Source organism: Nomascus leucogenys, chromosome 21 (genome assembly GCF_006542625.1).
Source record: "Nomascus leucogenys isolate Asia chromosome 21, Asia_NLE_v1, whole genome shotgun sequence".
Taxonomy (NCBI): Eukaryota; Metazoa; Chordata; class Mammalia; order Primates; family Hylobatidae; genus Nomascus; species Nomascus leucogenys.
In genome coordinates, this window is record NC_044401.1 from 53,931,618 (window position 1) to 53,958,758 (window position 27,141).

The following is a 27,141-nucleotide window of genomic DNA, read 5'->3' on the forward strand; positions in this document are numbered from 1 at the left end:
ACATACCTATGCATGCCTGAAATAATACGATATTGCTTTTGGAAATGGCTTAGTGGATTTAAGTCAACAACTATCAAGCCCTTGCTATGTACAAGGCAAAACATAAGACACTGACAATAAGATGAATAAACCCCAGTCCAAGAAACCAGGCAGCTCACTTTGTGGACAGAGCAGAGATAAAGCGAGTGCATGATTAGAGCCACAGAGAGGCTCTAAGTAGTAAGCTGGATGGGTGAATAGAAGACGTTACATCTTCACAGGTGTATCTGACTGATCTCCCACCAGGGTAAGTGACCCAGGGGAAAGGATTTGTGAGGCTGTCTTTGACACTGTTCCCACTCACACTAATGGCTCTTGCTTTAGAATTCCTACACCTTTTGGGGCCTTAATTAAATTCGTGGTAGCATTCCAGACATATGTGGGTATTTGGCAGCTTGCCTACAAGCCTGTGACCACTGAATATGAATGCAGTTTATGTAGCTAATTAATATTTCTTCTTGAATCTTGCTAAGAATTAAAATTGATGGTTGTTACATGACTTTTTATTGAGATATAATTTACATCCCACAAAATTCACCATGTTAAAAAGTATACAATTTAGTGGTTTCTTTTTAGTATAGTGATATGGTTGTATCATCATCACTATTAATTCCAGAATATTTTTATCACTCCAAAAAGAAATCTCGTACATATTAGCAGAGACTCCCCATTCCCCCTCCTCTCATCCCCTGGCAACCACTAATCTATTTTCTGTCTCTATGGATTTTCCTAGTCTGGACTTTCCATATAAATGAAATCACACTAGATGACTTTTAAAATGTAAATGTATATGTAATCATGTGTACAGATGAGAAAGTCTAATAATTGTAATCTCTGCAGTCTCTAATTCTGCTATTCATTGATCAACTAAGAACAAATTCCCTCTTCACAATGGCAAAATGAACTGCAAAGCTGAAATTAATGAACTGCCTAGTCCTGTGAGTCCTAAAAATAGCAGAAGGAAAGCAAAAACACCTCCAGAGATTATTTTCTCTTCTTTGTACTTAAATGATTTGTCATAACTGATCTTTAGTAAAAGGTTAAACAATTCAAGATGAAGAACCTCACAAATTCCTTTTTTTTTTTTTTTGGAGACGGAGTCTTGCTCTGTCACATAGGCTGGAGTGCAGCAGCGTGATCTCGGCTCACTGCAACCTCCACCTCCCAGGTTAAGCAATTCTCCTGCCTCAGCCTCCCGAGTAGCTGGGACTACAGGCTGCCACGCCTAGCTAATTTTTTTTAATTTTAGTAGACACGGGGTTTCACTATGTTGCCCAGGCTGGTCTTGAACTCCTGAGCTCAGGCAATCCGCCTACCTTGGCCTCCCAAAGTGCTAGGATTACAGGCATGAGCCACCGCACCCAGCCGGACCTCACAAATTCTAAGAAACTTTATCAGGTCATCTTCAAAAGCCAAAAGGCTTGCATTTCTTAGGATTCTTTTCAGGATACAAATGACCTCCATTAAATTAAACAAAGTCCTTAGTGTCTGAAGATTTTAAAAAATAGATACTTACAATTTTTTTCAAGCCAGGCTAAGAATGCTCAGTAAACAAGGCAGCAAGACCAACACACATACTGACTCTAGGCAAACCTTAAAACTTTAAGTAAGAGCTAATGTTATTTTTCTCATTAAATGCAAACCGTCAGCATGTTCCACTAATGAGAATTCTTGGTGCAGAAAGCGTACTGATGTTCAAGTAACTAGAAATCTTTAACTAGCAATATTTACAATTTATCCCAGTAAAGAACCTACAGGCTGCATGCAGTGGCTCATGCCTGTAATCCCAGCACTTTGGGAGGCCAAGGCAGGCAGATCATGAGGTCAGGAGATCAAGACCATCCTGGCTAACACGGTGAAACCCCCTCTCTACTAAAAATACAAAAAATTAGCCAGGTGTGGTGGCACGCGCCTGTAGTCCCGGCCACTCAAGGCTGAGGCAGGAGAATGGCGTGAACCTGGGAGGTAGAGCTTGCAGTGAGCCGAGATCGTACCACTGCACTCCAGCCAGGGTGACAGAGCGAGACTCTGTCTCAAAAAAAAAAAAAAATCTATTTTTTACGATTTCCTTTTCAAGGCTGCCCTTAATGTTCATTTTAATTAGATTTCGCTTAGAGAAAACATGTTTCTGTCTTTAAAAAAACAAAAAACAAAAAACAAAAAAAAATCAACAAGCAATTTTGTGGTCAAGCTATGCAGTGTGATCTCCTCTAATCCAGAAGCCCCTTTCCTTTATTTAGATGGTATTTAGGACTGTATTTAACAAAGGCGTTAGCAACAATAAAACCACATTCCCTGAACCTGACTTTATCATGCCCTGTATTATATAAACTATGCAATTACTGCCAGTATGATCCATAGGGGTGAATTAAGTTAGCATTGGTAATAAGTGCCAGCACTATCTGGCCACTAATCAAAGAGCATTTCGTTAACAGCTATTATTTAAATAACAGAAGGTAGTAGCTTCGGAGAGAAGAGCAGACTGTTCTACTGGTACACTGGGCTAAGCCAGGGGATTTCACCAACCTTGGTGCAACCGAGAGCCCATTTACTTACTGCAAATGTCAAGAGGAGGAACTTGTTGAGGAGTACAGGGTTTTCAAGAGCAGCGCCTGATTTTATGGATTCCCATATCTGCCAGAAGAAGAAAAGCGTCAAGGCAGGTTACCAGGCATCTCTGAGTTTCTCACTCTCAGGTGAAGTGTGGAGCTGAAAAGCACCAGGCTCTTCTTTCCTACAGGCCCAGCACCACTTACCCCAAACAATGAAGTGGGTTGTTACCTCACTCTGCCCACTTCACACTGCCTCTCTCTCAGCCACACTCCCTTCAACATCTAAGCCAAGTGAGGGAGCCCAGGCACCTCCTCTCAGCAGATCTTGGCACAGAGGGGGCAACCAGGCCATTTTCATGCCTTCACGATCTCCTTCAGCAAATATTTACTTATTGTCTACTATATACCAGGCACATCAGGGTTACAGAAATAAAAGACACAGTCAGTCCCTACCCTCAGGACACTCGCAGTCTAGAGAGAGAGACCGGCGTAAATGTACAACTTCACCACCATGTAGGATTTGCTGTCACAGAAGTAGGTAGAATTTGTGGGAGGAATTCTCTGCAGACTCTGCTGGGGAACTGGGAGGGTAAAGAGCCTGGGAGGGGCTCTCAAAGGAAATGCTGTGAAATACACATAGGGGTTTCTTTGTTGTACCCAGGCGAGTTAAGGAAACGCCACACTTTGAGACGAATTAAGAGTCCTTTATTAAGCTGGCGGCCAAAGAGACGGCTAATGCTCAAAATTCTCTCGGCCACAAGGAAGGGGCTCGATTAACTTTTATACCTAGGTTTAGGAAGGGGAGGGGGACTTAAATGTAATAATTCTACAGAAATAAAAACATGCAAGAATCAAAAGAATCAAAATGGTTACAGAGTGATAAAACAACTTAAAAGACAAATGGTTACAAGAAGAGCAATGGTACCAGGTGCAAGGTTCTAAATCTTTCATTATAATTAGATATAGGGTCTATGCTAGACACGAACTCAAGGTTTTATGTTGTTATCTCTTTGAGAAAATTCCTGGGAACTTCATACATTGTTGGTGTTAGTACCTTATCAGTTAATTGGACTCCTTTGAAATGCTGAGGATCTGTTTACCCAGGCCAACTCCTTACGAAAAGGGGGTTGGATGAGGAGCCCTTAGTGTCTTGTAAATTAAGGGGTCAATTGGAGTTTGTCCGGCTTTCCTAGCTAGAGAGAGTCTTATTTACTTGAGAAGCAAGGCTAGGTGATTAAAGAGACAAGCAGGACAAAATTCAAAGTAACAAGTTAAAGTAAAAACAAGGTTAGGCATTTCATCTTGAAGCCTTATTTGAGATTATCTTGCCCTGAGAGATGAGGAAAGAAGAACAAACTTCAAATTTATGTATACTCAGCAAGTACTGAGACTAGGAGCAAACGCTGGTGCTGGTCAGCAGCTGTGGATCACAAGATGTTTTTGTAGCTAAGATTCGTAGCTAAACTTGGTGTTACTAAGCAAGACGAAACAGTTGCACTAATAAGAATCATTCCCCAAGTATGGGTGGAAGAGGGAAATAAGCAGAAGTAAGTTCCTGCTACTGACATACTGGCCTTGGAGGAGCTGGACCACTGAAGAGAGGCCCCCAGTTTCTGGTAAGCCAAGGGGGCATGGGGCAGGAGCTGCCAGGAGAATTCTGGGCCCCAGTTGAGGGGTGGGATATTCCTGTGGCGGGGAACCTGCTTTTTTCCAAGATGATTAAGGCCTGACCCAACTCTTTGGAGACTCCCTTTTAAATGTGCAGCCAAAGCAGGAGGCCCAGGAGTAGTCAAGCCACAGGTCAAGAAAAACGACCATCCTCTCCTGAGTCACAGCTGCTTCTATCCCGAGGGAAGTGAGGGAAGCCTGCCTCAGGACCTGACCACTGCACCCACACCAATAAGATTCATGTCATGATAAAGACTGGTATAAAGACTCCTTGATTACAGCGGTTAGACAGGATTGGGATAAACTGCCCCACCTCCCATTTTAATTCCTCTCACTAACTCCAATGTAAAGAAGCAAAGGAAAGACATTCCAGGCAGAGAGGATATTGTATTCCCAAGGAGAGAGGACAGAACAGAAAGTAGGTGGAGGGAATCACATGTGATTTGCTATGACAGACTCAGAGAATGCAAGGGCAAGAGTGAAAGGTCAGAAAGGAAAAGAGGAAAACGGGGCCAGGCCACAGAGGCCTTGAAAATCAGATGCAGTAGATTAGGTAAGTGAAGACACTGGAGAGACTACATGATAATCTCCTCTACCACCATGGTGCACAGGATTGCCAAGCCTCTCCAAGGCACAATAAACAGAGTGCCCAGAGGCATTCAGCCACAGGAACACAACTCTCAGAGGTCTGGCTGCTTCAAAATGCTGGCTGGAGATGAGCAGCAAACTGATTACTTAACCTCTGCCCTGCCATGTTATTTCCAGCCTATCCCAGGTGAGAGCCTGGATGTCCTCTCCCTGACCTTCCTGCCAATACAGAACGAGACAGCTGGGAGTATTCTCTCTGGAGAAATATACCAAAGCCCACAAGTGTCTTTAAGTTCCCTTCATATGCCAGTTTCTGCAGCAGACCCATGTGCCTGATCACAAACACTGCACCTGCCAGGACCACAGGAAATATGACACATACATCACGTTTTCCCAGCTAACCTCATTTGCTGCTTGTTCCAAAAGGAGCTTCTTATCTGCAGTCTTGAAAGACTCAAGTGTGTTGGTGTTATACAGTGTTCCAACAGCTGGGCAGCAACGGGCTGGGGTGGGAGCACTCCTAGATACAAGAGAAACATGGTTAGCCAGGAACAGCTGGGACTCAGCCAGGGAGAGACAAGTCAACCACCACCGTAGCGGGATAAAAAGGAAATTGCTCTGTAGGGCAAACAGAAGATTAACTGTATGTTTTCTTGGAAAAAGATGAATATCATCACTCAAGAACTAAAAAACAGGCACCATTCCCCCCCAAAAGCCTATATATTCCCTATACTCTAACCTATCAGGATGCTGTTCTTCCACTGTCCCCCAAAGAGAAGTTCATTTCCTATTTTTTCTTCTTTCCCATCTTTAACCTGAGGGAAACATTGTTTGTTGAGCTGTGCACAGTTTGAATTCTCATAACAGCTCTTTTCCCCCATTTAAAGGTTTAAGCAACTTGCCTAAGGTCACATAATAATAGGCAAAGCTTGAATCTAAAACCAGAACTAGCTGAGTCCAAGGTACTGTGCTGTGCCTACGCCACCTCTCAGACCCTCCCAGGCTTCAAGGTTCTGCTCCAATCAATCTCTCCTCTTCCGGAAAGCTATCTCCACTTTCTCTGCTAAGAGTTGGCACATAAAACTCAGCATAATATTTTCGAGCATTTTCAAGAACTACAGTCATACCCACCCAGCTGGAGGACAGTAAGCTCCTTGAGGATAGAAAGTATGTGTTCTCCTGACTGCCCCACAACCTAGCCCGCCCCAAACGGGGCTCTGCACAAAACTGCTGCTGGGCAAGCCCCTGATGGTTGTCTGAGTCTCACAGACAAAATGTCTCACACCTGAGCTACCTGTCAATCTGTCGTGCCACCAGGTTTACACACCCTACATTGCCCCCAAAGGCCTCACAGTCCTCAGAGTAAGCAAAGTCAGGAGAAGAGAAGAGGAGTTGATTCTGAATGCGAATTCAGATGTGGACAAATCTGGTCTCTTCTCTGAAATGATTAACTTGCATTTCGGAGTTTACAGATGTTAAATGAAAATATTCATTTCATTAGTAGCCTACTAATGTCACGGCTAATGCAGACAGAATGCCTTTTTACTGATTGCACTGATGACAGCTGCATAGTTTAGAAGAACCTATGTCTTTTCATTTAAAGTCCATGTAAAATTGGGTTTATGGGGCTGAAGGAGTAGAAATCTAAACCTAGAACAGGTATGAAGGGGTGCAATGAATGGCATGGCTCTGTCAAATGCCATTTATCAGGCTCAAACGCCAAGTCCTCAGGGAGAGCTAGCTTTCAATGGCCAGAACCTTCTCTTGGGAGGTATGAGTCAGCAAATCACAAGTTGTTTGTCACCATGCTCCTCCAATAAAAGAATATTTTTCATCCAGGTGAGATGAGGACATCCAAGCTGGTCTTGAAGAGAGAGAAATCACAAAGGGAAAAGATTAAGCCCAGAGGGAAGGCAAAGAAAGCAGAGCAGTTGGTAAACTAGGCCTTCTACATTCAGACTTGGCTTCATGAAATTACTGCTGAAACAGGATGTGGAAACAGAAGGAAGGATGCTATGATCTAATTTGGACACAAGCACAGAGGAGGAAGGTACCCTTCTTCCCAAACTTCCCAGGTGTGTGAGAGCCATACCAAAGCCTCACTCTGTGAAAGGAGAAAACTGCATACCAAGAACTCAAGCAACTGCATGATGACTTGGCTCCTAGGAGCATCAGCACTTATGCAAGTTAATTAGCAGGACAATCGGAAGCTTCAAAGGAGAAGCATCTTTCATGACTAAAGTTCCACCATGGGAGGTGGCAGGAAAATGAATTTAAAAAGTGATAATGAGAGGGAAGGAGCCTGAGACTTGGAGACAAGAGAATTTAGTTCAAATCTTGGTTCTGACACTTACTAGTTTAGTTTCCTATGGTTCCACTTACATGAAATATGCAGAATAGGTAAATCCTCAGAGACAGAAAGCAGAGTTATGGTTAGCTAGGGCTGGTGAGTATGGAGGAGGGGGATGGGGAGTAATTGCTAAGGGTGTCTTTTTTGGGAGATGGGAATGTTCTGGAATTAACAGTAATGGCTACACAACTCTATGAATCTACTAAAAACCACTGAATTGTACCCCTTTAAACTAAGGGGTGAATTTTATGGTATGTGAATTATATCTCAACAGAGCTGCTACAAAGAATCCGAATTAGAAATTTTCTCCACATACTAAGGCCAACAGTGAACTTGCAATAATGCATATACTAACCTAGTAAAAATGGATCTCACAAAGGCCGGAAGACTGGACCTGCTTTGGGGACATTACAGCTAGACACTTGGCCTTCACTTCATTCAGTCTCACAGTGATGACTCAGGAAAGTGCTGGGGCTGTGTTGCACCAGTTATTTACACTTGGCCAACAGGCAGGCAAGTGGTCAGAATGGAATAAATCCTCTGGAAGAGCACCTGTGCTCTTCATACCTGGAGGAATCTACTTCGCACACAGCTTCACATGCCCACAGGGAACGCTGGGAACCCAGAAAGTCACAGTCCATTGGGGGTCATGCTTCTTTGTCATCTCCTGACTTCCCTAGCAATCGCAGAGTTTCTGTTTGTAACATCCTCTAACACAGTCCACTGGTGTCTTTCCATCAACCACACCACATGTCATTTTGACAGCCATGCACTTAGACCGCTTGTAATTCAATTAGGCAGTTATTCAGCAAATAGTACACCCTAGATCTGTGTTGGGTGCTGGTGATAAAGCAGAGAATAAGAAAGACACAGCCTCTGCCCCACACATATGAGTGTGTGTAAGACTCCTACTTCCTTCACTACCTTTTCAGTTCTTTGAGGGCAAAAATTATGCCTTCTATTTCTCTAATTAGGTCCAACTTGAGGCATAGAAAAGAAAAATATTTTTTTCTTTTTGAGGAGTCTCGCTCTGTCGCCCAGGCTGGAGTGCAGTCCTGCGATCTCGGCTCACTGAAAGCTCCGCCTCCCAGGTTCACGCCTTTCTCCTGCCTCAGCCTGCCAAGTAGCTGGGACTACAGGCGCCTGCCACCACACCCGGCTAATTTTTTTTTTTTTTTTATATTTTTAGTAGAGACAGGGTTTCACCATGTTAACCAGGATGGTCTCGATTCCTGACCTCGTGATCTGCCCGCCTAGGCCTCCCAAAGTGCTGGGATTACAGGCGTGAGCCACTGCGCCTGGCTGAAAAGAAAACTTATGAATAAAGACAAATATTCCTCAAGGGAAAGAAACCCACAGAAATGGTCTTCATTCAAATGTTGATCATTTGAGGCCCAGAGAAAGGAAAATTCTTTTTTAGAGACGGAGTCTCGCTCTGTCGCCCAGGCCAGAGTGCAGTGGCGGGATCTCGGCTCACTGCAAGCTCCGCCTCCTGGGTTCATGCCATTCTCCTGCCTCAGCCTCTCGAGCAGCTGGGGCTACAGGTGCCTGCCACCATGCCCGGCTAATTTTTTATATTTTTAGTAGAGACGGGGTTTCACTATGTTAGCCAGGATGGTCTTGATCTCCCGACCTCGTGATCCGCCTGCCTCGGCCTCCCAAAGTGCTGGGATTACAGGTTGAGAACCACCGCGCCGGGCGCAAAATTCTTTTATTTTTTTTTATCAGCTTCACATAGGTATAGAGATTGCCAATCAAAATCTATTTTCCTCCTTGTCAACAGAAACAGAAAGCACACATAATGTTTTAGCTGGGTTCCATGCTTCCCAGTCTTCTTTGCAAGACAAGTGAGGCCAGGAGTTCTCAGTAGAATCTGAGTGGAGTGATGCATGTCCCTTCCTGCCAGGGCCTTTAAGAGACTAGGTGTGTCTCTTCCACCTATTTGCACCTTGGCTGTCTTTCCTCATTAATCTGTTGTTACCTGAAAGTGACAACTGTCTTAATCAGCACACAAATGCAAAGTCCTCAGGGATAATGGAGCCACAACATGGAAGAAGACTGGACCAGCAGCCCTGGGCTATTTGATGAGCAAGAAATGAACTTCTTTGTGTTTGGGCCCTTACATTTTTGGGTCTGATTCAGCAGGATACCCTAACTCAAGACAGCATACTCCAGTTTAAGACAGTTGGTGCCTGATAAAATACTACTTGACTGACGATTCGTCTAATACAATTCAGAGAACAGGATCCCTGTGCTGCTGCCTGCAGAGATCCATAAGACTACCAGGGGCACAGAGTAGAAGAGACTTATCCAGTGCTATGCAAAGCTGAGATACTCTTGACATCTACAAGTGAGTACTGGGATTGTTAGCTATTCAACTGTATGTCATTCCTGTCTGTATGCCCAGCACCTAGCATATTCTATTATCAAGACACAGAGGAAGCAATCAATAAGTTTTCCTGAAATAATGATTACCTCTCCATGCTTATTACAGCACTGAGCACACTATAATGCAAATATTTGCCTTCTACTTCTCTCTCTCATACAGTAGAGGAGCTCTGGAGAACATATTTCATAAGTTTTTGTATTCCTAACACTCACACATCTGCACATTGTAGATACTCCTTCTTTGATAAATAAATTCATAAAGACTTTCTCTACCAACCCATGCAGATATACAGCAATCAAAACAAAAATGGGGTAATAATAAAGGAAATAATTTGGAATAAAGAAATCAGGCCTTCTGAGAAGTCCCAAGCACTTTCATTAAACTTCCCAGCCATTGTAATAGGGACTCAGAAAGTGACAGACTTTTAAAACTGGAAAGAACATTAGAAAGCAAGAACCCATTTTAAAGATGAGGAAACAAAAGCTGAGAAAACTAAAAGGGCTTATTGAAGTAGCACAGTTAATTAGCCATAGATTCCAAATCTTCAAACTTCGAATCCAAGGCTATTTTCACACAATGGGGACCACATCTTATTTCTGCTCACCTCCCACTGTCTACCACAGTGCCTCACACACTGAGGGTATTCAATGGTTGAAGAAAAAATATGACGAGTGAAAATGAGCAATTTGTGTGAAAGTCATAACTTCAGGATCACAGATTTTCTTATCTCCTTCAACCAAAATTTTTAGATTAATTAAGTTTAAGATGCTCACATTTTGTAGTAAGTTCAAACCTAACTTCTGTGAACTGTTTTTCTAATTAATTATTCTAAAGAATAAAATTATTAAAACCTTATAAAACAAACAGTCCAGTAGAAGGATAAGGATAGGAGTGAGGTTAGTCTGAGATAAATATGAGGCTCTCCAGATTACACAAAACAGACTGTTGATGCTCCCCTGTACCACCTTCAGACAATTTAATGCTTGTACATTTCCAGTATTTTCCTCGTTGTATCTTACTGGCTCCAAAATAAGTTAGTTTGCCAAAACAAGAGAGAGATTATTAGGATTTTCTTTCTTTTGACAGGTAACCACAAGGAGTTTACGATGGAGCAAGAAAGCTCCGAAGGGAACAAGAAACACCAACACATACATTTTTAAAGATACAAATACTAACATCATTGTGGATGTAGGTCGTGCTTTCAAATTTTGCAACTGGATTGAGATAAAGGGAAAAAAAGTATTGATTTTCTGAGATTAAAAAAAATTCTAGGGACACTTTATTTTAAATATCCTAGTAGTTGACCATTGCCACTTTCAAAAGCCAGAAAGACCTTATAAAGACTTCTTCACCTTCCTAAAATTCCCCATCTTGATACTGCTGAGGTACAATAAAGCAGAAAAAAACACTGTAGCCTTTTTCAATTCTCAGTAATCTTAAAGGCCCTCATCATGGTTTCAGCTCCACCCTCTTTCTCAAACTGAATTCTTAAGGACCACAATGACTTAATCAACAAACACAGTGGCCCTCACATTGACCTCTGTGCTTCTGACACTGTTTCTCTTTCCCTCCAGAAAGCATTGCCTTCTTTGGTTTCTGTAACACTTTTCTGGTTTTCCTCTGACAACCCCTGTGTCCTTGGCTAGTTCTGTATCATCTTTCACCTCCCTAATTAGAGCCATTCACTGTTCGCGCCTTTTGTTCTTATACTATACAGATGCTCCTCGACTTACCATGTCCTGATAAACTCACCATAAATTGAAAAAATATCATAAATCAAAACTCTATTTAATATGTCTAACCTGCCAGACATAGCTTAGTCTAGCCTCCCTTAAACGTGCCCAGAACACTTCCATTAGCCTAGAGTTGGGCAAAATCATCTTAACACAAAGCCTGTTCCATAAGAAAGTGTTGAATATCTCAGGTAATTTATTGAATACTGTACTGAAAGTGAAAAACAGAATGGCTGTATGGGTCCACAAAGTATAATTTCCACTGAATGTGTATTGCTTTCTCACCATCATAAAGTCAAAAAGTCATTAAACTACCATAAGTTGGAGACTATCTTTATTCTCTTTCTCCTCTACCTGGATGTCTCCCAAATCTAGTCTGATCCTCTCTCCCCGACTCCAGTTCCTCCTGGACATTTCTAGTAGACACTGTCATCTCAAACTCAACATATTCTAAACCAAACTTGTCTCCTCCTAAATTTGTATCCCCCTCCTGGTTTCTCTATTTCTTTTTTTTTTTTTTTTTTTGAGACGGAGTCTCGCTCTGTCGCCCAGCCTGGAGTGCAGTGGCGCAATCTCGGCTCACTGCAAGCTCCGCCTCCCGGGTTCACGCCATTCTCCTGCCTCAGCCTCTCCGAGTAGCTGGGACTACAGGCACCCGCCACCACACCCGGCTAATTTTTTGTATTTTTAGTAGAGACGGGGTTTCACCGTGGTCTCGATCTCCTGACCTCGTGATCCACCCGCCTCGGCCTCCCAAAGTGCTGGGATTACAAGCGTGAGCCACCGCGCCCGGCCTCTATTTCTGTAGAAGATAGCAAAATCCCTGTAGCTACGCATGCTGGGTTTCAGAAATACATTTATAAATACATTTTTTTCTCTCGCCCCTGCTTTCTACATTTGGCTAGGTGTGACCCTGGGCAAGCCATTTTTACCTTTCGTCCCATGGTTTCCTCATCTGAAAAAAGAGAGAAAAATCACACCTGGTGAGTCTGAAAGAACAGATGTTTATGAAAATGCCTAATTAAGTGCTCAATAAATGTGTCTCTTGGCTGGGTGTGGTGGCTCGATCCTGTAATCCCAGCACTTTGGGAGGCCAAGGCAGGCAGATCACTTGAAGTTAGGAGTTCAAGATCTGCCTGGCAAACATGGTGAAACACTGTCTCTACCAAAAGAAATACAAAAATTAGCCAGGCATGATGGCGTGAACTTGTAGTCCCAGCTACTTGGGAGGCTAAGGCATGAGAATAGCTCGAACTCAGGAGGCGGAGGTTGCAGTGGGCTGAGATTGTACTACTGCACTCCAGCCTGGGTGACAGAATGAGACCCTGTCTCAAAAAAAAAAAAAGTGTGTCTCTTCTCTCCAGCAACTCCCCACAGCTCCCAAGCAGATTAAAAAAAATTCTTCAAGGATATATCTATCATATTCCTTTGTATAGCACTATAATGCCTTGCACAGTGACTTGTATACAGAAGTAGCCTAATAAACATTCATTGCTCAATGCCCATGGACAATGCCCATGGACTAAAGGAGTGAATCGAGAGAAGTATCAAGATCACAAAATATTAACTACAATCAAAATCAAGAGGGATATTATCTATGTCTCAATCAATCTAGATGGCACCTGGCACCTAATTGGCTCTGATAAATACGTGGTGAAAAATGAACCAGACAGACCTAAGTATCTAGCACTCATCTCTATGGGAGCTATAAGAGAATCATGAGGGGCCTGACTCTGCTCACCGGGAACTTCCCTAGTCCTCCTGTGGTCCACCTATGAGGGAGGTAAGCATGCTTATTCCTTGCCAAAAGTAGTATTCTTTACTTCAGATTTTGAACAAATAAATACTCACATGTCAAAAGCACTGAACTCCAATGTTAAGCGAGCTGGCAGCCCAGCAGAGTCACCTGGACAGAAGCATTATCACATTTTCAATGACAAGTCAGAAATAGCAGCATTCATAACAAAAATGCTTATGAATAGTTTTCTTCTCTTTGTTGAGCCCAAGGCACCCCATCCAATTTCTGATTATCTATGCTACATAGATAATATATGTATGGATAGATAATGGCAGAATGTGACAGAGCTCTTGTGAATATGAGACATTTGCCAAGAATACAAAAAAGCTTCAATGGAAAAAATATTTCCAATCTCTTCCCACAGCAATGCTAAGTAATGGGTATTATTTGGATTAATAATTTGAGTTTCACTACTCTCTTTCTTTTTCCCCACAACAAGAGAAAATAAATGAAAATGAACTGGGATCAAAAAGTCAGGAAGTAAAATAGAAACTAGTGAAGAGCGCTAATTATAAAAGACGAGGGCTGTCTCTTTCTAAAGGAAAGCTGACACTATACTGGACAGAGAGGATAACAGAAGATGATGGAAAATGAAATTTACAATCACCTACCATTGTAGTAATAACCCTTAATGTCCTTGGGAGCTTCATCCAGCCGATACTCGTTCAGCTTCTTCTGGGTCAACTCATGCCAGAACCCAACATCCAAGGCACTGCTAAAGGGGGCAAACTGCAGTTTAGAGAGTCCAGGATTCCCCGTAGCTGCCGCCATTATTTCTTGCCTACTAAAAAACAGAACAGAACACAGCAAAATAACATATCCATGCAAAACCTGGTGAGAAAGAACATTTGTAATAAAGCTTAATTCAAACAAACAAAAAGTAATGAGATGTTTACAGGCTATCTTAAGACACAACTTCTTTTTGGATTGTGGTAAGAAACATATAACATATACTTTACCATCTTGATTATTTTGAGGTTAGGTGGTATTAAGTATAATCACAATGTTGTGAAACAGATCTCCAGAACTTTTTCATCTTGCAAAACTGGAACTCTATACTCTTTAAACAATAACTCCCCATTTCCTTTCCCCCAGGACCTTGCACCCACCATTCTACTTTCTGTCTATACAGGTTTGACTACTTCACGTAAATGGCATCATACAGTATTTGTGTTTTTGCGACTGGCTTATTTCACTTAAGACACAACTTTGAAAACCATCCTAATTGGCCTGTGTTGTCAAGCGGATTCTCCTCATGACACAGTGATTTGTTTTTTTTAATTGAGATGGAGTCTCGCTCTGTTGCCCAGGCTGGAGTGCAGTGGCGCAATCTCGACTCACTACAGCCTCCGCCTCCCAGGTTCAAGCAATTCTCCTGCCTCAGCCTCCCAAGTAGCTGGGACTACAGGCGCATGCCACCACGCCCAGCTAATTTTTTGTATTTTTGGTACAGACAGGGTTTCACCGATGACACAGTGATTTTTCTAAGTAACCTTTGTGGCCTTAATGTTTATGCTTCTTCCTTCCTTGAGTCAGTCTGACTGATGCACTACTGTTATTCCTTCTTTGACACAGACACTGTCTCAGAAGTTTTTGCCATCTTGTGTGGTCCTGGAGAACTCTGCAAGTGCAAAATCCTAAATCCAGCCACTCAGAAATGCAACAAACCAAACTGTCAGAATTCTGTCTGTCTGAGAGCCGTGCTTTAACACCTCTAGCTGAAGCAGATAATGAGGGTACGTTTCTCCCCACCTCCCACAGAGCCTAAATTTCTTTGAAATCTCATTTTATCTTTTCAATGCATGGAAATTTTGTATTTTGTGCCATGATATATATTTTATTATTTCATTTCCCCCCTCAAATCATCTAATAAATTTGACCTTCCTGGCAATCATGCATACGTATACTGTAACTTTCTATAATCCCTCCACACTCTCAGGGTAACATACCCCAGTTTGAGAAGGACAATACTAAAGAAATCTGGCAGCTCCAAAAAGCAAATTGAGGAGGTTCCTTCACTTTCCATCTGTCCAATTACCCCACAACCAGACATACAAGTATTTCTGCAGCAGAACATATGAACAGTCACTGTAAACGGGATACATTTACAGGGTCATGCTCTGCTGCCCAGGCTGCAGTACAGTGGCACAATCTCAGCTCACTGCAACCTCAGCCTCCCAAGCTCAAGCAATCCTCCCACCTCAGCCTCCCAAGTGGCTGAGACTACAGGCATGGGCTACCATGACTGGCTAATTTTTCTGTATTTTCAGTAGAGAACAGGTCTTGTCGTGTCGCCCAGGCTGGTGTCGAGCTCTTGGATTTGTGATCCTTCCACCCTGGACTCCCAAAGTGCTGTGATTACAAGCATGAGCCACTGCACCTGGCTAAATGGGATATATTTTTTTTAAACAGCTCATATCTACTCACGGAGGTTTTGCTTAAGTTTTGTGCCAAGACTATTAAAAAGCTTTCAGTTTTCCAAACTTGTTGGATTTAGAATTAGAGATAAGGAGCTTTGGATTGATAGAAACTGTATAATGAAATACAAAGTTAGTGCTCCTGGTCGGGCGCGGTGGCTCACGCTTGTAATCCCAGCACTTTGGGAGGCCGAGACGGGCGGATCACGAGGTCAGGAGACTGAGACCACGCTGAAACCCCGTCCCTACTAAAAATACAAAAAATTAGCCGGGCGTGGTGGCGGGCGCCTGTAGTCCCAGCTACCAGAGAGGCTGAGGCAGGAGAATGGCGTGAACCCGGGAGGCGGAGCTTGCAGTGAGCCGAGATTGCGCCACTGCACTCCAGCCTGGGCGACAGAGCGAGACTCCGTCTCAAAAAAAAAAAAAAAAAAAAAAAAAAAAAAAAAAGTTAGTGCTCCTACATAACAGGTATTCAAATCAAGAAGAATGGGATGAATGTGGGGCAGAGCCCTGGGAAAGACACCGTGAAGCAGATGGGCACTGAGTGATGTTGAAAAGGATGGGTAAGGGGTGGGGGAAGATGGGTGGAGGGCAGAAGGAACAAGAAGAGCGAGGAATACTCATGGCAGAAATAGGGACACGTGAAACCAGCTGTCCTCATGTGGAGGGTTTGTGCTGTGCAGGAGCAGCACACATAGAGGTGAGCAGGTGACATGGGTGAACACCTATGGAGAAGCCTCAAATGCGAGGCTAACAAATTTCGAAGGGGGAAGCCAGTGGCAGTCCTGCATGGTGAATATGATTCTGCAGTGGGTAAAGGGCTTTGAAAGAGGCAGGCAGGGAAATCAGCTAAGAGCCCAAAAATTTATGAAGACCTGGATTAGAGCAGAGGAGTAAAACTGAAAAGGAGGGGACCCTTGTTGGGGCTGATTTAAAATAAAAGATGACCTAACTTGGTATCTTGGTGGACTCGAGAAATGAAAAGAGAGAACAAAGCTCTTGGGGTGTCAAGCCACAAATGGCTAGGAGAATGGCAGCTTGAGTGAAAGAGAAGACCCTTGAGAGGCAAAGCAAGTTTCAGAAGAGTAATAATGAAAGAATTTTCAGTTGTGGACAACAGCAGGGCAAAGATAAGCCAAGGAAACTGGACATGGATACTGACAGAACAGCTAACACAGGTGACAATGATCAGTTCTTAGAAGTTACTCAGAGAAAGAAAAGCCCCACAAAGTCCCAGAGAATGTCCGCAGTTAGGGAGTAAAAAGAAATAGAACCAGTAGGCCAGGCACGGTGGCTCATGCCTGTAATCCCAGCACTTTGGGAGGCCAAGGTGGGTGGATCACCTGAGGTCAGGAGTTTGAGACCAGCCTGACCAAAATGGTGAAACTCCATCTCTACTAAAAATACAAAATTAGCTGGGTGTGGTGGCACATGCCTATAATCCCAGCTACTTGGGAGGCTGAGGCAGGAGAACTGCTTGGACCCAGGAGACAGAGGTTGCAGTGAGCCAAGATTGTGCCATTGCACTCCAGCCTGGGCAACAAGAGCAAAACTCCGTCTCAAAAAAAAAAAGACAGAAAAAAGAAAAGAAAGAAATAGAATCAGTAAAACAAAGAAGGCTGTAGTTGGAACACCAGGACAGTACATATATCTACCAACTCTAAGCAGTAAAAAACTTTGAGAAGAGTAATGATGAATGGACACTAGAAATCAAAGAAAATGACTGGTCAATGCCATTGTATTTAATGTTTAAAAGGAGTGCGGTGGTGGCTTTCTAAAATGCAATTTCATGGTAGATTGCTTAAAAGAGAACAGGCTATAAAGGCAGAATCACCACAGGGGAGTAACTGACTGTGTCCCTAGCAAGTTCCAGGGGGGCAGGTTAGTTTGCCATTGGATTCCTAATGGGTGGTTTGTTGTTGTTTTTCAACAGGCTGAATATGCTTTCCACATTTAAAAAGATGTTTTGGCAACAGAAATCCAATTTTGAATGAATGAAAGACTCACAACGAGGGCTTAAAAAAACTGAAAAGCAAACAGAAGGAATGAGGTGGGAATTATAATAAATATTTTTCTATATAATTGATAAGCTTCACTGATCACAAAAGACAACACATCACTGTCCCTAAAATTCTCCACTGCCTCAGTATGGCTTGCAGCATCACGCCCCAGATAGTGCCTGACCAAGTGTTTTCAAACATTCACCATCTTGAGCACATATTTATTTATTTTTTATTTATTTTTTCTTTGAGACAGAGTCTTGCTCTGTTGCCCAGGCTGGAGTGCAGTGGCATGATCTCAGCTCACTGCAACCTCCACCTCCTGGGTTCAAGAGATTCTCCTACCTAAGCCTCCTGAGTAGCTGGGACTACAGGTGTGCACCACCATGCCTGGCTAATTTTTGTTTTTTAGTAAAGATGTGGTTTCACTATGTTGGCCAGGCTGGTCTCGAACTCCTGACCATGTGATCTGCCCACCCAGGCCTCCTGAAGTGCTGGGATTACAAGTGTCAGCCACTGCTCCCGGCCTTTGAGCACTTATTAAAAAATGAGGACGCCTGGGTCTCACTCCCACTTCCTGTGGAGGAAAGAAGATTTGATAAGAGAAGGGATAGTGATGGAGGCTAGGAGTCTGGAGTTTGCCTAGTGCCTCAGGTGATGCTGCTGTAGGTTTGGTGCTATCTTGATGCCTACAAGTCACTGGCACTTATTTTTGGAGGCCTCACCTCAAAATCACCTCAAATGTATTTGAATGCACCCTCAACTCCTATTAAATATTTTTTGGCTTTTAATTGTTTGAAAGAATTTTTATAATCTTGCCCAATGGAAAACAGGTGATTTGGCCAGGCTCAGTGGCTCACGCCTATAATCCTAGTACTTTGGGAGGCCAAGGCAGGGGATCGTCTGAGGTCAGGAGTTCAGGACCAGCCTAGCCAATATGGTGAAACCCCCATCTCTACTAAAAATAAAAAAAATTAGCCAGGTGTAGTGGAGTGCACCTGTAATCTCAGCTACTTGGGAGGCTGAGGCACGAGAATCTCTTGAACCTGGGAGGTGGAGGTTGCAGTTGCACTCCAGCCTGGGCAACAAGAGCAAAACTCCATTTCAAAAAAAAATAAAATAAAATAAGAAAACAGGTGATTTGAGGATTTGAGGCACACATGTGTAGAAACACTCTCACAGCCTCCTGTTGTTTCCTGGGCCTCTAATCTCTCCCTTTTCCTCTTTTCCTCCACAATGCAGCTAGCGTTTTCTTTCTACTGTTGGTTTTTGAAGGATTCCATACTCAGCCCTCTCCTCAGTCATTCATTTTCTTTTTTTTTTGAGACAGAGTCCTGCTCTGTTGCCCAGGCTGGAGTGCAATGGTGCGATTTCGGCTCAAGGCAACCTTGCCCTCCCAGGTTCACACGATTCTCCTGCCTCAGCCTCCCAAGTAGCTGGGACTACAGGTGTGTGTCACCATGCCCAGCTAATTTTTTTTTTTTTTCTCGAGATGGAGTCTTGCTCTGTTACCCAGGCTGGAGTGCAATGGCATGATCTGGGCTCACTGCAACCTCTGCCTCCTGGGTTCACGTGATTCTCCTGCCTCAGACTCCCAAGTAGCTGAGATTACAGGCGCACGCCATCACGCCCGGCTAACTTTTTGTATCTTTAGTAGAGATGGGGTTTCACCATGTTGGCCAGGCTGGTCTCAAACTCCTGACCTTGTGATCTGCCCGTCTCGGCCTCCCAAAGTGCTGGGATTACAGGCGTGAGCCACCACGCCCGGCCCTAATGTTTTGTATTTTTTAGTAGAGACAGGTTTCGCTACATTGGTCAGGCTGGTCTCAAACTCCGGACCTCAAGTGATCTGCCCGCCTTGATGTACCAAAGTGCTGGGATTACAGATGTGAGCCACCCTGCCCGGCCAGTCATTCACTTTCTTTTCTTTTCTTTTCTTTTTTTTCTTTTTTTTTTTGAGACAGAGTCTCATTCTGTCATCTAGGTTGGAGTGTAGTGGCACGATCTCAGCTCACTGCAACTTCCACCTCCTGGGTTCAAGTGATTCTCCTGCCTCAGCCTCTTGAGTGGCTGGGATTACAGGCGTGCACCACCGCACCCGGCTAATTTTTTATATTTTTGGTAGAGACAGGGTTTCACCATGTTGGCCAGGCTGGTCTCAAACTCCTGACCTCAAGCAATCTGCTCGCCTTGGTCTCCCAAAGTGCTGGGATTACAGGCGTGGGCCACCGCACCCGGCCAAATCATTCACTTTCTACAATAATTTCTGTCTATATGCCAATGAATCTCAGGACTATACTTCTAGCTCTAACCTCTAAACATATATTTAAGTGTCCTTTAAAGCCAGGACTTAGATTCCTCAGAATCTCAAATTCAACAAATCCAAAATTCAGCATATATTTTCCCTAAATTCTGCCCCTTTCTCTGTATTTCCTAGTTTGCTTAATAGTATCACCTTACATTCAAGCAAGAAATCTCAAAGTCATCTTCAATTTTTCTCTCTCTCAACGCAATAAAGCACTAATTCCTAGAAGTTCAACCTTAAACAGTCCTCTGGAATGAGATGAAGATTAACAGTTACTGAACACAGACCAAAACTAGGCACAGCAGCAAGGGTGTTCAATTGAATTCAATTCTCTCAGAAGCCCTAAGAAGGAATAGCTCCAATTTTACAGAGCAAGAAACTGAGGTTCCAAGAGGTAAGAAATTCACACAAGGAGGCCGGGTGTGGTGGCTCACGCCTGTAATCCTAGCACTTTGGGAGGCCAAGGCGGGCGGATCACCTGAGGTCAGGAGTTCGAGACCAGCCTGACAAACATGGCAAAACCCCATCTCTACGAAAAATACAAAAATTACCCAGGCGTGGTGGTGCATGCCTGTAATCTCAGCTATTTGGGAGGCTGACACAGGAGAATCGTTTGAACCCAGGAGGCGGAGGTTGCAGTGAGCCGAGATGGAGATCATGCCACTGCACTCCAGCCTGGGCAACAGAGCAAGACTCTGTCTCCAAAAAAAAAAAAGAAAGAAAGAAAAAAATAAATTCACACAAGGCTATACAGCTAGGAAAGTGGGGGAACCAGGATTCAGCTTCCAGATTCATGCCACTCTGAAGCCCACGCTCCTCATGCAACTTCATGCTTCCTGTCTAGGTCTGCCTGCCTTCTCTCCATTCCCGCTGCTACGTGCCAGGCTTCATCATCTCACACCTCGGCTCTTGCAGTGATATACTCACGGGTCACTGCCTTTGGCCCGTCTCCTCCAAACAAGATGACAAACTGCCACCAGGAATGATCTGCACAGGTGACTCCCTTGTTTAAACAAACAAACGAAAGCTTACTGGCCTTACTACACAGAGAATAAGGTGCTGCAGCCTTAGCCTGCTAGTTTCCTGATCTTCTGCATGGCTGATGTTCCTAGGAAACCTTTCCCCTCTCTACCAGGAAAAGTACTTCTCATCTCACAAGGTCTTTATGAAGCTGTCAGTAACAGTCAGTGGATATTAACAGTTCCCTTCTCAATGGTGACAGATGAACACTTCCATTAGGGCATTTACCACCATGAACTGTGCTTGCTGTTTTGATAATACTGTTAAAAACTATTTAAATAACAGCAGTAGTAATAGTCATATTAGTAACTGTTCTTACTAAATGCTCATTCTGTACCAAGCACTACACTAAATAGTTTACATGTTATTCCCTTGACAACCCCAGTGGTAAGATTATGCCTACTTCACCGAAGAGAAAACTGAGGCACTGGGAGCTTAAGTAACTTGCCCAGAGTCACACAGGAAGTGGTAGAGCTGAGATGATAACCCGGGTCTGCCAGCTTCAAAGCCCCTATTCTCGTCACTATATTACACTGCCTTGAATGAAGAAACTTCTTTTCAGGAACTTTCTACTGCCCATCAGCCTCACACATGCTAAAAAATAACCAATTGTTTCGAAAAACATTCATAAGCTAACCTCTCCAACAGTCAAAACAAAAAGGCCCTGGCCAGATCCATCATCCAATGTGGAAGGAAATCAACACAGTTGCAGACAGTGGTACAAAAGAATTTCATCTAAAATCCTCTGTGTGACAGATCATCGAGTCCCTACATATGTCAGTCATCCACAACTTTCTCTTAAAGGACAAATGTAACTTGTTTTCATCATAATTTTGATGACCTGCTAAGGACATCAAGATGGAATTTTACCAGTGCCAGAGAATCACAAAGACAAAAAAGAAAACTCTATTCTACAAGACTTCGGTAGCTGGGTAAAAGTGACTAAGGATAACTACTTAGAAGATAACGGACATGGCCGGGTGAAGTGACTCACGCCTGTAATCCTAGCACTTTGGAGGCTGAGGTGGGTGGATCACTTGGTAAGGACTCCAAGACCAGCCTGACTAACATTGCGAAACCCCATCTCTACTAAAAATACAAAAATTAGCCGGGCATGGTGGTGCATGCCTATAATCCTAGCTACTCGGGAGGCTGAGGCAGGAGAACTGCTTGAACCCGGGAGGCAGAGGTTGCAGTGAGCTGAGATCATGCCATTGTACTCCAGCCTGGGAGACAAGGGTGACACTCCATCTCAAAAAAAAAAAAAAAGATAACAGACATTTTGTATATTAATTGCAGATAGTGGTTCCTGGTGTCTTCAAGGTTGTGCATCTGAAGCCTAAAGTAAAGTCTGCCTACCTGGGGGTGGCTGCTTCATGAGGTTGGCTGGAAGTACCAGGCAGTGACAGCTACCTGGAGGAGAAGAGGAAGCAGAAGGCCAAGATCCACTATCAGAAGTAAAAACAGCCCATGAGGCTGCAGAAACAGGCGGAAGAGAATGTGGAGGAGAAAACTGACAAATACAGAGTTCCTCAAGACCATGGGCTCCTGGTCTGAGCCCAGTAAAGGCTGCTTATTCCTCATGCTTGGCCTGGCCTGCCCCTCCTCCATCACCACGCTGGGATGTGGGGGACCCAGGCGGCACTCCAGGTGCTGAAGGCAGCCTGGGACTTAGAAAGATGGGAAAGAGGAAAGGGCCTTAGTCACTGCCTTTCTATAAAGTTATTTGAAACAATTCTAGGAGTTGTGCAGACATAATTTGCCTATGACCTACTTGTCCATGAGAGAGTTTTTAAGAAGAATTAGTTACTTCTGTTTCAATATTAGCAAAAGTGAGCTGGAACATTAATTGGAGGGGAGCCCTACTCTGTGAATGAGGCATCTATTTCCCACCCGGTCTATACTATAGACTGCAGCTACTAGGATGTGAGAAAACACATGGGGACAATATAAGTTTGCTGTTGTACAAATGTTATTTATAGAAGCAGAGACTAGGAAGATGTGTGACCAAAGGGGTTCCAGGTATTGCCCTTATTCCTTCCCTGTACTTTGTAAACAGAACAAATAAACTATTTTTACAGAGAGAGAGAAAAAAAAGGCCCAGTGCAGTGGTCCATGCCTGTAATCCTAACTCTTTGGGAGGCTGAGGCAGGAGGATCGCTTGAGCCCAGGAGTTTGAGACCAGCCTGGGCAACATGGTGAGACCCCATTTCTACAAAAAAATTTAAAAATTTGCTGGGCATTGCAGGGCACACCTGTAGTCCCAACGACTCGGGAAGCCGAGGTAAGAAGATAGCTTGAGCCCACCAGGAGGTTGAGGCTGCAGTGAGCCATGATTGCACAAAAGTAATTTGCATACGAGGCACATCCTTCAAATATTTTCTGACTTATTTGACCTTAGAGAAATTCTGAACAGAACCCAAGGGCCTATTTAATAAGAGGATATAGTTGATATTCAGCTGCTGAAACTGTTCTATCACAGGCTGAAAACAGAAAAGTCTTAAGCAACATCAGCATGATGAGGAATCTTCTGGAAATACCTAAACAGGATAACCTATGGTAAAGGTATCATTTAGGAACATACATGTCTATGTCACATCACTATAGTGCCTAAGCTGGAAGGGAAGATTTAAGAAGTAATGGTCGGAGGGGAATTTGGGGGGAAGTGAGTCATAGGTAGAGTTATTCATGTGTCACTAATCTAAATCCAAACATAACCTACTTCTTGAAAAAGTAAGGCTTGCCTGTATAACCCTGGACAGTGCAAGTGAAACTTCGGCCTCTGCTTAGCTTAGAAAGATAAAGGATTGTTTTTATCACACTTCAACATTATATTCAGACACAGTCAAGGAAAGAAATTAACATAGGCATCAATGTAAGTGTGTTTCAATTTTATTTCAAAGTATTTCAGGATGTGAAACATCCTGAGTTACACAAGATGGGATTGTGTCACTGCCAATTAAACAGGAAAGGTTTTGATAGGGATTCAACACTGTAATGAGCAAGAACCCTAGCTGTGTAAGAAAGCCTGCAGTAGCCAAGAAGTTCAGTCAAGATTAAACTGAAATAGCACCATGTGTGGTTAACCAATACAACCCCCCTGGGGCTGTGTCTACCACTGAAACTTGGTGCAAATTTCAGACTTTAATGAAAATAAAACTCAGTCACACTCAGCATGAGTAGGAGCTCAGAAAATGTCACTGAATGAGTACTTATCAAAAGTTTCTGTCCAAATGCATCTAAATCTTTTGTTTTTTAAGATCAAATCCCCACAGGAAATGTGCAGTGGCGGTTGCCTCCCAAGAAAGCTGCTAGGGCAGGAGAGAGGAGTGTGGGGAGACTTATTTTCACTGCATGACCTTTTTTGCCTCTTAAAGTTTGTATTATGTATATAAAATAACAATACAGAAATAACTAAAATAATTAAAGAAAAAAGTCCTAACCCAATGGCAAGAAGACAAAGAGAGAGATAAAAGACTAGCAGCTCAACTGCTTTGGTTCCCAGAAATCATAGCTGGGAGATCCTTGAAACAAGAACCATGTCTTACTCATCTTTCTTCAGGACTGAGCACAGTGCCTGGATCATATTAAGAGCTCAGTAAAGGTTGAAATGAAATAATAGCTCTCTTTTCCCACAAAGGGCCAATGGATGGATGCTATACAGTAAGATAAATTTCAGCAGAGTTTAAAAATTACTAATAGCTTGAATTGTCCAAACAGGAAATAGATCAGAGAGATAATGAGTTCTCCATTAGTGGAAGTGTTCAAGCATATATTGGATGATTATTTGTCATGTAATACTGCACAAAGGATTGCTGTATCAGGCAGTCAGACAAGACCAGGTTCTGGCAAGCTTTTCCTGAAGAAGGCCAGATAGTAAATATTTTAAGGCACTGCAGGCCTCAAACAGTCTGCTGTGCATTTATTTTTTTACAACCCTTAAAAAAATGCAAAAACCATTCTTAGCTCCTGTACTGCACAAAAAAAGGCCTCGGGCAGGACTTGATCCACAGGCTATAGTTTGCTGACTCCTGGACTAAATGATCTTCCAAACCTGTTACCTTTTGACTCTTTGAAGGTGCCAATAATGTATTTTGTTTTGAGGAAGACTGATGTTTTTGGCATAATCTTTTTAAAGGGCAGTAAAGATCAGTGAGGGCTGCTGAGGGCGAAGGCCAGATTCTAAGGCCACATCTGCTCGTCTGCAATAGGCACCTTTTTTTTTTTTTTTTTTGAGACGGAGTCTCGCTCTGTCCCCCAGGCTGGAGTGCCGTGGCGCAATCTCGGCTCACTGCAAGCTCCGCCTCCCGGGTTCACGCCATTCTCCTGCCTCGGCCTCTCAGAGTAGCTGGGACTACAGGCGCCCGCCACCACGCCTGGCTAATTTTTTTTGTATTTTTTTAGTAGAGACGGGGTTTCACCGTGGTCTCGATCTCCTGACCTCGTGATCCGCCCGCCTCGGCCTCCCAAAGTGCTGGGATTACAAGCGTGAGCCACCGCGCCCGGCCAATAGGCACCTTGTAATGCTGCAAATACTTCTTTATGAACTGGTAAATATAGTCTACTCAAAACATTCACACATCTCTCAGCATCATTAAGCCAAGACGAAGCTCATTTGATATTTATTAAGGCTCATAACGTTCCGGAAAGACTGCATCAGCAGCATTCTACATCCTAAGCAGGCATATGACTACACCTCTGATGGTTTCCTTACGCTTTCTCCCAGACCCCCGCTGCTGCCTTCCGACTTTTCTAGTTCTACCCCACGGCCTTGTCACTCCTCATCTCTGACTTGATGCTCCTTAACAGCGGTTCTCAGGCCCCCACGGCCTAGAACCCACAGCCCCTCTGTCTGAAAAGTGTTCCCTGTTCTCCCTCACCTTGCTTCTGTGACTGCCTGGCATTTTGAAAAGCCAGCTCAGAGGTGACCTGCTCGGGAAAGCCTTCTCAGAGGTGCCTCGCCTGTCTTCACTCCCCTCATACTCCTGGCAGCTGTATTTAATCACTCCTGGCTCTAAGCCACCTAGACATTTGGTATTGTTTTTCAACTCTTTGCTTACCTGTTTGCCTCCACCAAACTTGATTGTAAACTCTACAAATACAGATCCTGGCTCATATTCCTTTCCATATGTCCCTAGTCCCTTGCGAGTGGCTCTCAAACATTACTAGGATGAATTTTAGAAACCTTTTATCAGCCAGGCACAGTGGCTCACATCTGCATCCCAGCACTTTGAGAGGCTGAGGCAGGAGGACTGCTTGGAGGCAGGAGTTCATGACCAGCCTGGGCAACACAGCAGGACACCATCTCTAGAAAAAATTAATTTAAAAATAAAATAATTTTTAAAAAAAGGTTGGGTGTGGTGGCTCACACCTGCAATCCCAGCACTTTGGGGGTCTGAGGCGGGAGGATAGCTTGAGCTCAGGAGTTTGAGACCAGCCCAGGCAACATGGGCAACATTCCGTCTCTACCAAAAATATTTAAAAAGTTAGCTGGGCATGGCGGTGGCATGCGCCTGTGTTCCCAGCTACTTGGGAGACTCAGGCGGAGGATCGCTTAAGCCTGGGAGATTAAGGCTGCAGTAGCCAAGATGGCAAGATGGCACCACTGCACTCCAGCCTAGGTGACAGAGCCAGACCCTGTCTCAAAAAAAAAAAAAAAGAAAGAAAGAAAGAAAGAAAGAAAGAAAGAAAGAACAAACAAAAAAAAACACAAAACAAAAACAAGGAACTTTCTATAGATATCTTCCCCAAAAGAAACAAAAGCAAGAAATAACACAAACTTCTATGACTATGAGAACAAACCCCAGAAGCCAATTACCACAGAATATGGAGTAAGGAATCATGAAGAACATACGACGATATGCCATATAACTTAGGTCTCTAAACCTATTATTGTTTTTTCAAGACTAAGACCTTAGCGGGCAGGAAACATGCATGCACAAATCAGTGCAAATAAAACCTTACTCAACTGCATATGAAAGTAGTCAAGAATAAATGTTTCTTTCTGAAAGCGTTCTGGTAGCTACTAGTGACAATATCTGGTCATTAATATAGCATTTTAATGAAGAGATTAAAGTTAACACCAGCAGCAACGTGACTAACAGACACTGTGTGCTATCTGATAGAATGCCATGGAAAGAACACAGCATCTGTGGTGTTTGGATGAAAATACACAACCTGGATCTCATGGGAGGAAACATCAGATAAACCCAAGTTGAAAAACATTCTACAAAATGACCAGGATTATAGTCTTCAGAAGTGCCAAGGTCTTAAAAGTCAAAG

At 43.4% G+C, this 27,141-nt stretch overlaps 1 protein-coding gene across 3 annotated transcripts in view; it reads right to left on the reverse strand.

The window, feature by feature from the left end:
• Positions 1–27,141, reverse strand: part of ATG7 (autophagy related 7) — a 279,185-nt gene that overhangs the window by 238,471 nt on the left and 13,573 nt on the right. For 2 of the 3 annotated variants that reach the window (XM_030801775.1, XM_030801773.1), the window contains exons 2-5: positions 13,729–13,898; positions 13,171–13,225; positions 5,250–5,367; positions 2,596–2,673 (exon numbers count right to left, since the gene is read on the reverse strand). In XM_030801775.1, coding sequence (XP_030657635.1) covers positions 2,596–2,673; positions 5,250–5,367; positions 13,171–13,225; positions 13,729–13,888 — 411 coding nt within the window. In that variant the 5' untranslated portion in view covers positions 13,889–13,898. Of the gene's footprint in view, positions 1–2,595; positions 2,674–5,249; positions 5,368–13,170; positions 13,226–13,728; positions 13,902–27,141 lie in introns of all 3 variants that reach the window. The other variant, XM_030801774.1, reaches the window with a different exon arrangement.